Source organism: Rhamphochromis sp. 'chilingali' (genome assembly GCF_963969265.1).
Source record: "Rhamphochromis sp. 'chilingali' genome assembly, chromosome: 4".
Lineage (NCBI taxonomy): Eukaryota > Metazoa > Chordata > Actinopteri > Cichliformes > Cichlidae > Rhamphochromis > Rhamphochromis sp. 'chilingali'.
In genome coordinates, this window is record NC_137948.1 from 32,453,690 (window position 1) to 32,471,076 (window position 17,387).

The window sequence follows — 17,387 nt, forward strand, 5'->3', positions numbered from 1 at the left end:
GAATATTTCCAGCCAATATAGGCAATCCATCAACATGGCTGGAGTTATATACAGTCTGTATAAGTGTGGTTAATCTAATGAAGATTTGTAAGGAGACGGCAGTTACTGTGAATTCACAGCAGTTACACAGTGATTAGTAATAAACAGCCAGTGAGAGTGAGTGGATATGACTGTTCCCACCACTAACACATGACCATAGCCCACTACTAGATTAACTTGTGACACATCTGCACCTGCTGCTATGATCACATTGAGTAGAGGCTGAGTGGCTGCACTTACCCCTGGTACATCCAAATCTACCCACAAACATGTTGAAAGATGCAATGCCAGCAATGTGGATTGTCAACACTAAAAACAATCGGTAAGCAAAGACAACAGGGATCAATTTTTTCTGTTTATTTAGCACCCACAACATTTGTAGTCGCCTTCTGCACAGGGAAAGTCCACACACACCGTGTGGTACCACTTTCCACAGAAGGTGCAATCTGCAAGATTGAATGAGATTGTCAGAGTCATTGTCTGGCTGTTTATTACTAATCACCTGCTGTACATTCACAGTAACTGCCATCTCCTTACAAATGTTTATTAGATTGACCACACTTATGCAGACTGTATATCACAACCAACTCTAACATGTTTGTTTGCAGAGGGCAGACACAGACTACGCTAACGACATGTGATGTTACAACACTGGTGAAATATTAGTGTGTTCACGACATTTTTCGTATGGGCAAAAGTATTGATATCAGGATGGTGATTCTTATGTGTATGTCATTTGGCATTTTGTACAAATGTAGGCTGATAATAAATACATGATATCATTTCATTCATTTCAAAGGTTTATTTGCATGACGCACAAACAGACACAATTGAAAGGTACAAATGTGCATGGCACGAATTCAAACGTGGTGCAGATGTGTCACAGGTTGATCTGGCTGTAGGCTGTGGCACTTGGCCAGAGGTGGCGCTGGTTGACTCGACTCCATGTTAGTGCACAAAGTAAACAGCACGCTGTAGTTGTGAAGCAAAAACGCTGAATTCGGAGAAATAAACCGTGCGAGGGGAACGATAACGACGACAAGAGTCTCCCGATCGTTTACTCTTGCTGTCCTGTGAACAACATCGGCGTGGTGTTACTTGTTTGCTGTTTTCGCGATCGCGTCGCGCATGAGGATATCACCAGGTAAACTCGCCACATTTTTAAACATTTTGTTGTTCAACAGCATCAAGACTGACGGAGTGTGTTTGAGACAACCTCACAAGTGTCACAGATGACACATTTGGCGTTTTTTTGCTGGTTTGTCGGTAGGAGCTACTGAAACGCAAGACTGCCACACATCTGTTCGACCAACGCCAGTTGATCTAAACGCCAGTAGATCTGGAACACCGTCCCCCTTCTCCTAATGCCAGCGAACACAACAGAGCCAGTTAAAGAGAAGGTTCCCGACAAGCAGCGAGCTGAAACGAAAGCGTTAGCCCGAGACAAAAACAGACTAAACATTGGAGCTGTTTTTCACAGGTGGAAGCACGTACGGGAACAGAGAGGATTCAAAACAGATGCAGAGTTCGCCACATTTCTGCTGGACAGGTAGTTACCTGTGCTTGAATCGTGTTTAAGGTAGCTAAGATGTCAAATGTAACACGCCGTGCTCTATCACTGTCGTGTTGTAGTCAAGCTAACGTTAGCGTCATCATAAAGCTAAAGTCACTGAGTAGCATAGGGGTTTGGTTTTGTTTTAACTATGAGTATCTGGTAGTAGTCCAGCTGCAGCCACTGACCGAGTGCTGTGAGATGGGCGTTTCCTGATTAGGCTCAGGGGGTGTGTCCTGCAGGATTTGCGACGCAACAGCTAGACTGTATAGCGAAGAGGGAAGTGATTGGTCCATGGCTTGCAAAGCACATAGGCACACAAAGGTAGTTTCTGATTTAACAGTTACCGGAAAAGAAAGTAAAACAAATAAAGTACAGCAGTGAGGGTTTTTATTTTTTTTTGTATTGCTTTGTTTTTTTTTTCTTTAAAACACTGTTGGACTTTTTAATTAAAGCTCCGAATGATGTTTGAAACATTTGTTCAGTTTGTTAGTGTGTCTTTAAGCAGCCTTTCTTTACAAATCAGAAACTGTTTAAACAAATAAACTAGTCCAGATTTGGTCAGTGTAGTAGTTTTTGATCTGGTCTCGCTCTGATGTGGGCTGTGAGAAAAGAACATAATAAATGCCTCCATAACTTAGAGCGATGGTTTCAGCTGTGTTAATAGTTAACCCTCAAATGTATGTTGCACTTCTACAAGATTTACAGTACTATGTAAAAGTATTTGCCGCCTCCCTGATTTCTGAGAATTTTACATATTTGTCAAATGTTGAAGAGTTGCATCATCAATACATTTTAATATTAGACAAAGATAACCTCAGTTAATAAAAACACAGTTTTAAAATGATGATTTAATTTATTGACAGTATTTCTGAATGGAAAGGTTTCAGAAGCTGTGACCACATGGAAATGGCACACAACGTGACACCTTTAATTTAACTTATGCTGGGTGCAGCTTGTTGAAAAGCAGCGTGTGCAAGCCTGCACTGACATGTGAAACAGGGTATAAAGCAGCGTATATTGTGTTCATCAGTGTTTTATTGGGTCGTAACTGTCTAATAATATATTTTGCATTTTACAAAATATGAACAGGACAGAGGAAATTACTTGTTTTCCATGTGAGTACAAAGGACATGGTTCGACATCAGAAGAGGAAACGGCAAAAGGGGATGGTTGCTATGATGACAGCGATGATCAGGATTACGTTCCCCCTGTACATGTTCGGTAAGCTCTGAACCAGAAGTTTGTATCAATAAAAATGACTTTTTTTTTCATGACCTTTTCTTATTCCTACAGTGCTGGCTGCCTGAGTGCTCCCAAGTCGGTCACCAAACAGGTCCCCGTGCATGATGCTGTAGATGCAGAACAAACAGAACAGCCACCAGGAGCAGAAACAATCCACGTTCAGAGTGAGGACGGCAACACTGGTCATACTGGATTCATTATTTAGTCATGATTTTCTGGAAAACGGTCAGGTTTTCTGTGTAACCTTGTTAGTGGTTGTAATATAATAATGGGTTTGTTTATATAGGAAACAAGCCTTACCATCTGCTTGGAAATCAACACAAGGTTTGGAGAAAATGCATCCTGTAGATGTTTAAAATCCCACCATTTCACAGCAAACACTGCTTTCAAGCAAGAGAATTTAAAGCTCTTTGTGTGTTCACAGGATCAGGAGCAAAAACCTGAAAACACCTGTTCAGCAGATCAGTCTTCCCGGACACCAGGGGCTTCCTCCAGACCTCCGTCGTATGAGCTGGAGCTCACGCCATCTGTCTCACATCACAACGTGCCAAAGAAAATAAACCGGAATGAGACGAACACTGATGAAAATCCCAGTGAAGACCACAGACCTGAAACACAGGATCACAGCACGGCACCCACAGGTGATGGAGTGTTATTAAAAAGACTGACAGACAGTACATGGGTTGCATAAGATGAAGCTAAAAATCATGTTCATGTCTTGGGCTTCACCAACATTCATTATGAAAGATGGTCCTTCTTTTTGTGGTACACATATGAATATTATTTTGAGCTTCATTTAATTTGTGGTTTAACTTCTTGCCTTCTGTTAGAAAGATATCAAAAGTAACAGACAGTCGATTTTCTGTCTTCTCCTTTTTTTTATGCTTTATATGTCTGAAAACTATTGAAATAAGAGAAAGATCTACACACACTTTAATATCATAATTTGATTATAAATGGAAACCATACACACACAGTGCATGCAGTGCAACAACTTCACACTGATATTTCTGTATTTTGAGGAGAAACTCTCACTCTAGAACCTACCAGTGTACAAAGCTCCCAGGAGCTTTGTAAACCAAAGAAGACGTACTACTGCCCGACCTGCGAAAGAGTGTTCCCCCGGCACAACGCCCTGAAACGACACCTCGTGATTCACTCGGGAAAAAGACCTTTCAAATGCTTCATATGTGGGAGAGGATTCACCCAGGGTGGAAACCTCAAGACACACATGAAAGTTCACAGAGGTGAGAGGAACCTCCCGCTGTGCTCAGGACACTTTAACCTGTTTCAGTTAGATGTTTGTGGCAGTTGAAAATCCTCTTTACTCATCTTTTACCGAGCTGCACAAAGAACAGTTAAAAAATGTATGGACTGCTGAGTAGACTCGACTGGTATCACGGTTTTGTTGAATACCTGGGTGTTTAGGCATTTTGATGTTTTGATGGTTTTCAGTACCTTCAAAAATACAGCTGCTCCTCTTTCAAATACTGATGTTAAGGTGATGCATTTTGCACGGCTTGTGCCAGCAGAGGGCAGTCTCTACTGGTCGAACAAGCATGAGCTGTGTAAAGATTACAGTCAGTTTAATTTAAAAAAAATAGTGTTCACTCATAAATAGAATAACATCTTCCAAAAAATTGATGCACTCTCCTAAACTTAAAAAAATCCATTAAAAATGCATGAGAGCGGACGCCGATTTGTAGATGCCGCCATGTTGCCCCACCAACTTGACTATAGTGGGCGAGATAGACATCGCTGCTCCACCTAATCTCATTGTGGCTGTATGTTGTTAGAGACCAACCACATTTGTATTAGGCCAACAGTCGGGGAGAAAAAAACTCATAGGTGTCCTTTTAATTGGTGTCTGCAACCGTTAGATTCAAGATAAAAAGCATCATAACTTGCCGACGAGAACAACAACAATTTTCCAAGAGATATGATGATGAGAACGAACTGTCTCTCTTGCCCAATCCCTCGAGGCCACCTGCGTAGGCTGCGGACTGTTGATCTTCGCCTAATGGGCGAAAGGACACTTTCTCAGGCTGAACTGGTATGCCAACAGCTGTGCACATTGGCATACCCCCCCATGTTGCTTGTCTTGTGTTTTTATGGTGTTACGATGTGATATTTGTGCTTTTTATGTGCTGGAGTTTTTGTCTTTTCCTCATGCTGACTCCTTTTAAGGATCAGTATGAGCAGAAATTCTTTTTTTTCTCCTGATCTGACCTTTTGTTTTATACATTTCATTGTTTTTCCTTTTGCTACCTAGCCTGATCTGTCTCCCTAGCGTGAAGTTGTGTATTGTAAGTACGGTCGGCAAGGTTTGTTATCTCAGTTGCAGGCAACTGCAACTGAGAAACAAATGCATTATCCAATCCAATAACTGTTTTATCATCTGAGAAAGGGTGCCAAAGAAACAAAAACATAAAGGAAAGAGAAAACATTATCAGCATCTGGACAAAATGTCATCTTCTTCCTCCTCAACTCTGACCTCTAAGCCGTCAGCAGAAGTCAGGCCTTTTAACACATGAAAATATCTGTGAACATGCTTATTTATTCTCAATATTGTCACAATTAATTATTGTCAGCAGATTAAATATGTGATCCTCCCGTCTCCAGACAGTGAACAACACTGATAAACAGTTTGATCACAATCACTGAGCATCAGAGTCCAACAAAGTCAAAGAAAGTTTCACTAATCCTGGCTAACAGCAGCTAACAGAGGATAACAGCCGCTAACAACAGCAGCAGCTTACCAACAGAAAAGTTCAGGATATCCAACAACTCGCCTAAGTATTGCTATCATCGTATAGAGGTGAGTTTCAATGAGTCATTGACTCATATCGGACTACTTTTAAAAAGTATTTTTTAATTCAGTTGACTGCAGTCAGCAATCTACTAGTGAGATTTTACACGCTGTACCCTTACTTTATTCAACTGGGAAAAAAACAAAAAAAATCATCCAATTAAAAACAATTACATCATCTTCGTTCAGCCAACTGCTGGTTGGTAGTTTCCACATAGCAGGATGAGTCATCAGTTTCTTCAGCAAATGTAATGAGAACTTAGTGTGAACTCAACAAAACAATCAATGCCTCGACCCAAGTTTTTCAAGCAGAGGCTCTCACTGTGTAACATCATGAGCAATTTTATTCAGTTCACCTGGCTGTGAACTTGAGGTTTTGTTTTTTTTGTTTGTTTACTTTATTTTTAATTGTGTACATGCTTGTATTTTTCACAGGAGAGTTACTAAAGTGGACATTAATTGAAGAGAAGAGCGAGCCTAAAGCATCTCCTGCTACAGTTCACATGTGTGGGGAGTGTGGAATGGACTTCCCTGAGAAACATAAGCTAGAGGAACACCGCGAGATTCACTGGAAGCCTTTTGCATGTCCTGACTGTGGGAAGAGATTCAAACATAATAAGAGTGTTAAAATGCATATGCGCCTCCACTCAGGAGATTTACCTTATCTCTGTTCAGAGTGTGGGAAGACTTGTGTCACGATGGAAATGCTTAAAAAACACAAGTTAACTCATACCGGAGAAAAGAACTACCACTGTGATCAGTGTGGGAGGGCATTTTTGCAATCTTACAACCTCAATTTGCACCTGAAGACTCACACCGGAGAGCGATCTTTTCTGTGCTCGATCTGTGGGAAACGTTACTCCAGAGCAGATACCCTAAAAGTTCACCTGAGAGTTCACACCGGAGAGAACCCGTATGCGTGTAAGATATGTGGGAAGTGTTTCTATTACAATCAGGGCTATCAAGCGCATGTGAAGATTCATGACAAGAAGCCAAAAACATCCATGAGAACTTTGGGGAGACCGAAACAGCAGCTGATAGTGGTAAACAAACAGTAATGTGATCAAGAACATTTACAGCAGTCTGAGAAGCCTTTGATTATTAAACCTAAACAAAGACATATACTCCTTTCTGTTAATCTGACTTCTGAGCTTCAAGAGATATATGCATACTTATGAATGTGGCACAATGGCATTAATCTGATGTTTAATAATTACCCTAAAATGGAGACAGGATTGGTCAAGATTGTCTGATCCATTGATTAAAGTCCCGTAATCGCACATACAGTGTGGCCTCTGTTTTAAAGAGCTGATGACAAGCCTCTAACCTCGTGCATTATGTATGCCAATTGATTTATCTTTATATCTCGCAAGTAGTATGCAATACTGTGCAAGTACAGTGTCTTGTCCCATCAGTGTTGTAATGAACGTAGCAGTCTGTTGTCACTTTAACAGATTCATCAAGCCAGCAATGTTACATATCCAGTGTCTGAAAAGAGTTAATTTGAAATAAAATCTCTCGGATGACTCAAGTAGAAAAAGTATTCCTGTAGTATATTTTGTATGGTCACTTCCATTGTCCGTAGTTTGGTCAATGGTTCTTAAAAAAAAAACAAGTTCTTTGTATTTTTGGTTCATCCAAACTTGATCGTTGGATTAGAGTTAATGAAACATGACAATGAGCACATTTGAAATGTGGTGGATTGGGAGAGTTGCATCACGGATGTGCAGCCAACATATCTGCAGCAACTGTGTGATGCTATCATGTCAACATGGACCAAAATCTCTGAGGAATGTTACAAACACCTTGTTGACCTTCCTAATGTTGTAAATCTGCTCAACATTTGGCAATAAAAACCCTTTCTGATTCTGATTCTTGAATCTGTGCCACAAAGAATGAAGGCAGTTCTGAAGGTAAAAAGGCCGTCCAACGTGGTACTGAAAAGGTGTGTTTGGCTTCCAGAAAGATTTTAGGTTATCTTATGCATAGACTTTCTAACCCAGGTACATTAATGTTATTAAAGCGATAGGCATGGTCATAGTGCATACGTAGGCTTTGAACAATGCTCAGTTGGTACAGAGAGACCTGAAGTGTGCCAAAAATATATTCCCATGTCATTACATCATGCCAGGATGGATGCTTTCATGCGGTTTACAACAAGTTCTGACACTACTGTCCAAATGAAGACTTGTCAGATCAGGCAACATTTCTTCAATCTTCTAATATCTAATTTTGGTGAGCCTTGATGTCAGGAGTGACACCTGGTGTGTTCTTGAAAGCTGTAACACAACCGCTTCAAAATGATAAGTGTGCATTCAGAGATGCTCTTCTGCATACCTTGGTTGTAATGAGTGGCTGAGTTACTATTGCCTTTCTAGCAGTTTGCAGCAGCCTGGTTATTCTCTTCTGACATCAACAAAGCATTTTCACCCAGAGAACTGCCGCTCACAGGATATTTTCTCTTTTTTCTAACTGTGTCCAATTCAAAAACACTTAAATTGGCTTTCTTCCTCATTGAGTTTGAAGTGATTTGATGCTCTTCTTCAACATGTCTACATGCCTGAATGCACTGAGTTGTTTCCATGCGACTGGGTGAATTTATATTTATAAGTTGTTGACAAGGTTTACCTAATGAAATGGCCAGCACATTATTCACATGCATTTGACATTTGCAGCACTTGAAAAGTAAAAAAAAAGTTGTATGTAAATAGAGACATAATTGAATGCGTCATAGCAGAAGCTCGTGAATGTATTAATCTTTGTATGTTGCATTTATTAGTGCAGTGCAGCAGAGAATTCCAATAGTTACACCTGTGCTTGACGATCCTCTTCTATTTGAATATTTAAGGAATGACTGACTGCAGGGCGGTTTTAACACATTTCAAAACGGTTTTGCATGTTTGCGAATTGACAAAAAAAGCTCCACGAAATGTTATTACCGAGGCTTTTATTGTGATTTAAAAGGCCAACCGGAAGTTCCGACGATACTTGAAGCTAGAAGCTAAAGCTAGAAAGGTTGTCATCAAATCCAGACGCTTATTTGCCGTAACTCAATTAGTTGACATTAATTTGACACTGTGTGAACACATGAACATGAACCCAAGGGAGACGTAGAAATATTTCCAGGTCGTCTCCATAAACTTCTGTCGAGCGACTACTTTTTTACCTGGGGGAAAAATCTATACAGAGGTTGGTCAAAATGTCTATTGTCTGTTGTTAAGTGTTAGCTAGCTGAGTTAGCGTCGTTTGCAGAGCTTAGGGGGAGTCTGCGCAAATCTATCACTTTTAACGTCGGAGCATGAGACGGTGGGACCTGTTATTAGTTGCTGAATATCGGTTGTAGCTTAAGGGGGCTGATAGCTACCTGCTAAGATGAGCATAGCTGGTAAGCGTTAGTGGCTAGCTGTTTAATAACAGTAGATGGAGGCAGAGATGGTGGCTGACCAAAGCGCTGGTCACCGCCGCGTCACGACTCACAGGCATCATTCAGCCTGAGGTCAAACTGTCTGTACTACTGTGTGCGTCTGCTCCGGCTGAGATGGCTATTCATTGCCACGACTTATATACACCAACAGGTCAGTCAGTCAGGCTGCTGCTTAACTTAAGTCAACATTAATGTGACACTTCATGGATGAGACAGATTAGCCCCTCCGAGCTAATGCTACTGAGCTAGCCGAGACACTCAGTTGACACAGATCTATGAGTACAGCTTCCCCTACTGCAGACCACTTCAGAGCTTGCTGAATTATTTTATTTATTTATTTTTACACAGAATTCACAGTAATATAGGTCACTGAAGAGGCAGCTCAGATTTAAAGGCCCAGCCTGGTTCACCTCCTCTACAGAGCAGCATCTAAGCTGCCCAAGTGTCCTTGAGCAGGACGATGGAGGCAGTTTGCTCACTGTGACAAGAATGCCTTTATTACTCAGATCCATCTGTCGATGGATCTAAGCTTAAGCAGACTGCAACCAAATGAAGAGAACATCAGTCACTATGTGAGCCCCAGTGGGTTATTTGTGGCATTAAATGAATCAACCTAATGAGGTAATCACAGCTGGGTTAAATAAAAATCTGTGGCTCATTATGAAATGTAATAACATCAGAAACAACACTGTAATCATTTGAGATGCCCCACTTGTGAATTTATGTACCCATACTAGTTTTTAATACCAGTGTTTTTTTTCTTTAGCTGTTATTCCGTCTTTTGTGCCAGAGAAATTAATAAATCTTCATTTAAAAAAAACAAACAAACATCTTTCTGCTCTTCATCACACTGTCTTTGAACATTTAGCCACCACAAAATTGATGACACAACAGATAAACATCGGCTACTGCCAACAGTAAATCTCATCATCTGCCAATCGCAGTCAGCAAGAACACTGGCCAAGGCCGATGTCTGCCTGATATATTAATGCATTTGTAATACACATCTATTTTATTGCTGCCAGTATGTCATGCTTAATTCTGATAAACATTTAATCCTAATAAGAAGTACCTTGAATATGGTTTCTTCAAAGAAATATGTTTTCTGTGTGGTCTGTGCTTGTAACATTTGTAATCGTTATCACCCAAGTAAACAACTTATATACACACAATAATTTTTTTCCTTTTCTTCACAATGTGCTGATCCAAATCAGGAAATGAGAGAAAATTATATTTATGATAAATAAAACTACTCAGGAAGCCAAATCAGGGAATTATGTTTATATGTCCCTTTGTAGTGTAATGCTAAAATACTTGTTATGTTTTTGCTCTCATTATTTCAAATACATGTTTTAGACCTATAATATAGGGGCCAAAAGGAAAGAGTCTAAAACAAGTCTGATGCTTTTAGCCAACTGCAGACAGTAGTTTGGTGTGAACTATTACTTTGGTGTTTGTTTACTGACAGTTATTCACCTTTATCAGGCTGTATATTTGAGAGATGGGCTCTGAAAACCCAGAAGACTTTGGTTCAGTTGTGATCCTTACTGAAGATGATCAGCAAGAGATTGGAGGGCTGATCAACTCTGATGGTGAAGAAGTGGATTTCTCAGATCTGAGTGAGTAAAAAAAACAGCAAAAATTAACCACCGACAAGAAAAATAGAAACTAGCGATGTTTTAAATACTGTGTGAGTCGTAGGAGTTTTGATTCTTGTGGTTTGTGGTGATTTCCTGTGTGAGGCATGTACCTTCCTTTATTATTCAATGTAATTCAACACAGTAGCAGTATAACTGTGTGCTGAAAATTGGAAGTTCTCACGTTAGGCGCATTTGTTAATCTAATTAACTGGACAGAGAGTGTCATCTGTGCATGTCCTCTCCTCATTAATGGCCTATCAGAAAAGGCATTTTTGGCTTTCTTTCTCTCAGATTTAGTTAGTTTCAAAGAAAGTACAGTTTTACACCTGCAGTGTTTATTCTGTTTAAAATCAGACTGTGGTTTGTTGCAGTTTGTTTGTGCAGATGTGAACATGGTGATCGCACGCTGGTGTGGATGAAAACAGCTGGACCGAGACCCTTGGTCTCAGTTCAATTCCAAACAAACTGTAAAGCGTTTCATTTATAGCATGAATGCAATCTGACCCAGCTACCAGATATATGTTGCAAGTTAGAGCTAAACACTTCCCTTTAGCCATGTATGCATTGCATTCTGGGATGCGGGCGGGTACCATAGTACATCAGTACGGCCTATTAAGTAGCTGTGATATGAGCATAAATTCTCCATGTTCTCCACTCATCCAGAACACAGCACCTTCTTCCTGTATTTACTTTCAGGAAATAAGTGGACTGGATATTGTCACGTGGTTTGTAGTGATACATTTGGTTCCTCTGTGTGAAAAGAAACCAAATCACAGGAAAAAGCTACAAGTTTACAAACTCATAAACTGATTTACACCAGAGTAAACAAACTATAGATGGAAAAATGCTCTAATATACTTCTCAAGAAGAATTATTTCCAAAGGTCCTGCAGCTGCTCCGATCTGCCACTGGTTTGTCTTTTTGTTTTTTTGAAGAAGCATAGCCTGCTTCTGAAATTGTTAAATAAATTGGTAAGAGAAAAACTAAAATAAATGAATATAGCCACTTTTGGATTTTGGCAAAAACAGTAGTGATAATGTTTGATCTAAGATGGGGAAGAATCCATCACTTTTGACCATCTTCACAAAGTGTGTCTGAGTTTATTAGATAATTAATTTTTTTTTGGCAATCAGCTCAGTTGGTTCAGAATTTTAATGTTGGTCATGAATCATGTGACTGTGTATTTGGTGACGATCAGAGAGAACTATGCGATCCATGATTAGTTTGACTAGTGAGCAATCCTCTTGCTCTCATTTTGATTGCTCAGTGGCTGCTAATCAGCCGGCCCCGGCGCTTCCTGTCTCGTGTGTCCATGTCTGCAGGCTGGTTACGTTGCTGTTGATATCCTAAAGCTGTCTCTCCAGAGAGTCTCTTCCTCCACGGTAAGACAGATGCCAGCTTCACTGACAGAACTTATTGTACGGTCCAAATGAGGACCATCTTCAGCAGCTACATTCGAAGGACGTGGAGCTGGAATCTGTGTGCAGGATGAAAGCTCATTGGAGAGGCTACTGACTCTATTGTTTAATTTTTTAGTTATTTGGTAACTGTTTCAAAATTAAATATTGGCAGTTCCCTCGCCCAGTCAGCTTTATAGACAACATCTGGTAACCTGATTTCTGAAGTGCTTCTAAGCATGGTGTTAGTTGTTCACACAGATTCTTGGTTGCTGATCTGTTCTTTGTGTTTCCACAGGAGTGAGTGCCATCCCTGGCGCCATCCCTGCAGATGCTCCCTCAAAGACATTTGGTCCAAGTGAGAATGAAAAACCGCCTTCTCTTCACACCTGCTCAGTATGTGGGAAAGACTTTCCTTATGCCTCTAAGCTTCAGCGTCACCTACGTACTCATTCGGGAGAGAGGCCTTTCCCGTGCTCCATGTGTGAGAAGAGATTTCCAGAAAAGGGGCTTCTCATGATCCATGAAAGGGTTCACACTGGGGAAAAGCCATTCCCTTGCACTTTCTGTGAGAAAAGATTTGCCAGTCAGGGGGAGCTCCGGCTACACCGGCGGACACACACTGGTGAGAGGCCTTACCACTGCTCCATCTGTCTAAAGAGCTTTTCTCGTCACTGGCACTTGAAAACGCACTTGGAGGCAATGCACTCTGAGGTTGTTGCAGGCTTTACGAGGAAGAAATTTCCCTGTTCAGACTGTGAGAAAAGCTGTAACTCAGCTGCTGAATTGAGGGATCATCAGAGGACTCACACTGGAGAAAGACCCTTCCAGTGCTCTTTCTGTGACAAACGCTTCGCCTTGTCAGGTACGCTTGTAAGACACGAGCGCCTCCATACTGGCATCACGCCTTACCACTGCTCTGACTGCGGAAAGACATTTGCACAGCAGTGGACCCTGACCACACACATGCGGACTCACACGGGAGAGAAACCTTACAGCTGCACGCAGTGCGATAAGTCTTTTGTTGCTCCTGGAGAGCTTCGGAGGCACACCAGGATTCACACTGGGGAAAAGCCATACACCTGCGCAGACTGTGGGAGGCACTTCTCATTGGCAGGAACTCTCAGAAACCATAAACGGTCATGCACACAGAGCAAGAAGGAGTCAGATACAGAGGTTGTGTCAGACTTAGTTCGGGCTGCAGCTGAAGAATCTTCCCAGCGAGATCAGGCCAGCAGCATCAGCTCTGAGGTAGTGGCAGTACACAGATATTCAAAAGTAGTATCTCTGTGTTTTATTTACTTCCATTTCTTCTTCTGAAATTGTGTTTTTAGGTGTCTGTCAGTCAGACTGTGTCTTGTGCAACTGAGCCCACTTCCTCAGAGGGTTTTAAAAAAGCAGCTCAGTGTGAAAATACCCCAGAAGGACCCATCGACCAGCCGGACGACACTGCTCCCACCCCACATATGAATGTAATCGTGAAAGAGGAGGAAGAAGAGGAACCATTGTGCGGTAAGTAAACATGACATTCCAGAGTGTCTTTTTACGCATTAAGAGGAGTGTAAACATGTTTGATCAGCAGTGCTGTTTTTGTGTTGTTGTTGTTTTTTCCCAGTGGAAGAAACTCCAGAGCAGGTGTCTGTTGGTGAGGACTGTACCATACCAGAAGAAACTGAAAAGCAGCGTCAGGAAAGCACCACAGAAATTAGTATTACAGTAAAGGAGGAAGAACAGCAACCTCTCAATAGTAAGAATACACAACAGCAAATCCTACTGCTGATGAGTAGTCACTAACTGGGATGTGGGTAACTAGGTTATCTAATATCCCTCTTCCACTAGTATCTACTTGACTGGGCTCGACTCGGTTTTTAAGGTTTCCCATTAGGAGGTAGTACCTGGTAATCAAATCCGTCATTTTTGAAACCTGGCAACAAGGGAAATGGCCACACAAAAAACAATACAGTGGTACCTGAATCTGAGAAAAAGCCACACACTGAGCAGCATCATTTTGTCATACTCCTTTGGTGTGGCCTTTGGCGGACCTTTGCTGGACCTTCGCTGGTCCTTCGCTGGTGTTGCTATAATGACTCCGAGTATACTAGGTGGTTCTCGATTGTAGTGGAAAACAACCAAAACCGAATCAAGTCGAAGTTGAGCCACGTAGGCACAAGTGGAAAAGGTCTATGTGTTTTATAAAGTGGCTGGGCAAGAATGTGTTCTTTATCCCAGCTTTAGAGCAGCATTAAGTAACACTATATAGCAGTCGTTTAAAGAGGTGGGGGTAATTATAGGTTATTGTTGCACATAATTCTTCTGGGCTTTGACTTTCAATGGTGAAAGCTGTTGGGTGACAGCCTTCACTTTTAAAGCAACAGCAACATCTTAAACCAGTAATTTTACTTTACAATGTAACAGGAAACTTGTTAGGTGTAATTTAGCTAAATATGATGCTTTTCCATTTTAGAAATAACGAATGGCAGACACTGCATCAAACTTATATTCCAACATACAATATCTAGTAGCTTTAACTTTTTGTTTGTTCTTTTTGGTGGTTTCAAATGGCTTGTTTTAGCTCTTCATATTTACATTTCCACAGTGTCTGGAAAAGATCCCGAGCGTGTTGCAAACAGTGAAAAAGAATGCCCTCCATCACCGCCAGTGCGGGGAGAGTCAAATAACAACATACCAAAGAGCTCTTACTGCTGTGGCCTCTGCGGAAGAGACTGCCACAAGATGTCTGCGCTTCAGATCCACATGCGAATTCACTCTGGAGAGAAACCGTACCGCTGCACCTTGTGTGGGAAACAGTTCACCCAGAAAGGGCAACTCAAAGGTCACTATAAAGTTCACACAGGAGAGAAACCGTTTTCCTGTCCGGACTGTGGGAAGAGCTTCGCCCACTCGGGGGCCATGAACAGACATCGGCTCACGCACACAGGAGAGAGGCCCTACCACTGCTCTGTGTGCGACAGGAGCTTCAACCAGTCCGGCCGCTTGAGGGAACACGAGAAAATCCACTTAGGTGAGAAGTTTGACTGTCCTGAGTGTGAGAAGAGTTTCACACGAGCTTCAAGCCTAAAGAATCACTTCAGGCTCCACACAGGAGAGAGGCCGTACGGCTGTGACATCTGTGGGAGAGGCTTCAGCCGCTCACAAAGCCTGAGGCTCCACAGACGAAAACACGAGCAGATTCAGACCGAGGAGGAGTCTGCGTTCAATATGAGGAATGATGACTTATCACACAGCGATGATAACTCTCCAATTAATATGTGCATAACAGACAAGAAAGATGGATGATGTATTTAAAAGACATGTACCTCTAGTATTATTAAGACTTCAGACAGTAAAACAGGAACAAGGTGATGTGGAAATAAGGGACTACCTCTGTGATTAGAACTTTATTCATACTTTTGTGTGGTTTTTCACACTAGGGATGTGCAGCACTAGTCGGGCAGGCGACTACATGTTGCTTTCCTCACTAGTCATCGCAAGAAATGTTAGCGCTATAAGCAAAATATTCATATTTCTTAATGTATAATGCCAGTAAACTGTTCTAAGGTGTAGGTGTTATGTAGGAGTGTAGCCCCAGCAGCACGCCTCTCTTTCTTTCTGTGACAAGAACCTGAAAGCAAGCAATGTGGAAAAACAAGCAGACGACAGACGCACTAACCAGTGCGGTATGGAAATATTTTGATCTTTTAAAAAAGTGAACAGCTGCGTGTAGGCCATGGCAGAAACTGCTACTGGAGCGGTGCATGAACACAGTCTGCACAGACGTGTGGACGTTTACCTGCACGGACAGAAACATTAGCCACACTTGGTAAACTAACCTTGTACACTAACGTTGTGTGGGCAGTGCTAGACACAGCTCAGCACACATTTCAGCTGCATTATAATATGGATGAACATTTAAAGAATGTGATTAGCTGTTTTAAATGGGTCTCAAGTACACAAGCAGTATATGTGCGTCTACTAGACTGAAATTTTACTGTCACAAGTTTTTTTTCTCAGATTGGTTGACTGGTCCGATTTTCTTTTCATTAGTTTTTTTCCCGAATTTACATGAAAATAATACTAACTTTAAAAAATTTAACTCCCTGAAGAGTGTAGACAGGCTTCTAAATAGATACACACCAAGTAATGTTCAGTAACACCAACCAAACATATTTCTACTAATTTATGTAACATCTTGGAAAGTGTTTAAAATTCTATATATTGGAGGTCACTTTTACCTAACTCTGTCACTGATTACCTGTCCTGGAGCCACTGGAATAGTCCACTCACACTTATTATTATGAGTGACTGATTTAAAAGTCTGTGATTACATGCAGTATTTGTTATCAGGCTAATAGTGTATGTGGAAATTTGGTTGAAATTTTTTGTACTAAGCGTTATAGTGGCCCATTAAGCAGTTTAAGAATCAGGTGAATCTGAACCTTCTTTCAGACATTTAGCCAGAAATGAAACTAAATGTCATGAAATAATCAACAATGAAGCCAGTCTTCTGTAAGTGGCGAATGCTTATTAAGTCTTGTTTTCGATTGTTACTTATTAGCCAGATAACAATTCGGGTTCACCTGATTTTGTCGTCTTTTAAAGGCCGAGTAACCGACATGATTAAAGGTACCATCCTCTAATTCTGTGATGCTAAAGGCAATAATTTGAAGCCATGTAGGTGGTTAATTATGCCATGTGCTGCCTCTGTCTAAATGTATGGGACATGTCATGTTGAACAATAAAAGTTCTAAACACTACTTTGTTTGGGATTTCAGGGCCTGAATATGCTAGGGCAGGTTTAATATTGTAGTTTTTGCAAAGACCAGAACGATGCAGTTTATGGCAAACTTAAAAGAACCTTGCAGTGACAACATGTGGAATAAAGTAACATAATTACCAGCTACAGTGAACAAATAATATAATGCATATGATTCGGAAAAGCAACGTTCTACAGTGAGTGAGTATGTTTATTCTGGAATATATTTTGATCATTTAATTTGAGCCCCATTAAGCTACTTAAGCAGGACTGTATTTTTTACTTTATTTATTATTTTTATACTTTGCAAAGCAATTATCCAACACAAAATTCTGTTTACACTATTGTGCATCACAAGTTTCACAAATGAAAATCTGTAAATCATATTTCTCCACCTGAGACTAAAAATGTTTCAAATTGGGACAGCCATTTTTCTACTTTTTTTTTTTTCTTCTTCTTAACTGATTTTCCTTTTTTTTCTTTAAATTTTTTTGTTTGTTTGTCTGTCCGATTCCTTGAAATTGGGAA

General features: G+C 40.9%; 2 protein-coding genes across 8 annotated transcripts; both read left to right on the forward strand.

The window, feature by feature from the left end:
- The first annotated feature begins 902 nt into the window (after nucleotides 1-902).
- LOC308394904 (uncharacterized protein) lies at nucleotides 903-7,496 on the forward strand. Of its 4 annotated transcripts, XR_013971305.1 has the most exons (9): nucleotides 903-1,183; nucleotides 1,310-1,588; nucleotides 2,684-2,815; nucleotides 2,888-3,000; nucleotides 3,123-3,160; nucleotides 3,261-3,477; nucleotides 3,859-4,083; nucleotides 5,459-5,654; nucleotides 6,081-7,496. XR_013971305.1 is itself a non-coding variant. In XM_080879513.1 (8 exons), the coding sequence occupies exons 2-8, from the start codon at nucleotides 1,404-1,406 to the stop codon at nucleotides 6,701-6,703; spliced, it is 1,533 nt and encodes a 510-aa protein (XP_080735639.1). In that variant the 5' UTR covers nucleotides 904-1,183; nucleotides 1,310-1,403; the 3' UTR covers nucleotides 6,704-7,496. The 4 variants fall into 4 exon arrangements, 3 of the variants coding, with proteins under 3 accessions (XP_080735639.1, XP_080735640.1, XP_080735641.1); XM_080879513.1 differs by lacking the exon at nucleotides 5,459-5,654 and having other exon boundaries at nucleotides 904-1,183; XM_080879514.1 differs by lacking the exon at nucleotides 5,459-5,654 and having other exon boundaries at nucleotides 904-1,183; nucleotides 3,877-4,083.
- Nucleotides 7,497-8,637: 1,141 nt separating this feature from the next.
- On the forward strand, nucleotides 8,638-16,860 carry LOC308396101 (uncharacterized protein). 4 transcript variants are annotated; one of them, XM_080881181.1, is made up of 7 exons: nucleotides 8,638-8,834; nucleotides 9,418-9,690; nucleotides 10,555-10,688; nucleotides 12,405-13,357; nucleotides 13,441-13,618; nucleotides 13,722-13,853; nucleotides 14,703-16,860. In XM_080881181.1, exons 3-7 carry the CDS (start codon nucleotides 10,571-10,573, stop codon nucleotides 15,401-15,403), a joined length of 2,082 nt encoding a protein of 693 aa, XP_080737307.1. In that variant the 5' UTR covers nucleotides 8,638-8,834; nucleotides 9,418-9,690; nucleotides 10,555-10,570; the 3' UTR covers nucleotides 15,404-16,860. The 4 variants fall into 4 exon arrangements, with proteins under 4 accessions (XP_080737307.1, XP_080737306.1, XP_080737308.1 ...); XM_080881180.1 differs by lacking the exon at nucleotides 9,418-9,690; XM_080881182.1 differs by lacking the exons at nucleotides 8,638-8,834; nucleotides 9,418-9,690 and adding an exon at nucleotides 8,893-9,220.
- Nucleotides 16,861-17,387: the final 527 nt, after the last annotated feature.

Bases quoted from the DNA above. Each gene is read 5' to 3' on its own strand.
- LOC308394904 (XM_080879513.1), top strand. From the start codon at position 1,404: ATGCCAGCGAACACAACAGAGCCAGTTAAAGAGAAGGTTCCCGACAAG. The intron at 1,589-2,683 runs GTAGTTACCTGT...AAATATGAACAG, and splicing joins GCCACATTTCTGCTGGACAG to GACAGAGGAAATTACTTGTT. The intron at 2,816-2,887 runs GTAAGCTCTGAA...TTATTCCTACAG, and splicing joins GTTCCCCCTGTACATGTTCG to TGCTGGCTGCCTGAGTGCTC.
- LOC308396101 (XM_080881181.1), top strand. From the start codon at position 10,571: ATGGGCTCTGAAAACCCAGAAGACTTTGGTTCAGTTGTGATCCTTACT. The intron at 13,619-13,721 runs GTAAGTAAACAT...GTTTTTTCCCAG, and splicing joins AGAAGAGGAACCATTGTGCG to TGGAAGAAACTCCAGAGCAG. The intron at 13,854-14,702 runs GTAAGAATACAC...ACATTTCCACAG, and splicing joins AGAACAGCAACCTCTCAATA to TGTCTGGAAAAGATCCCGAG.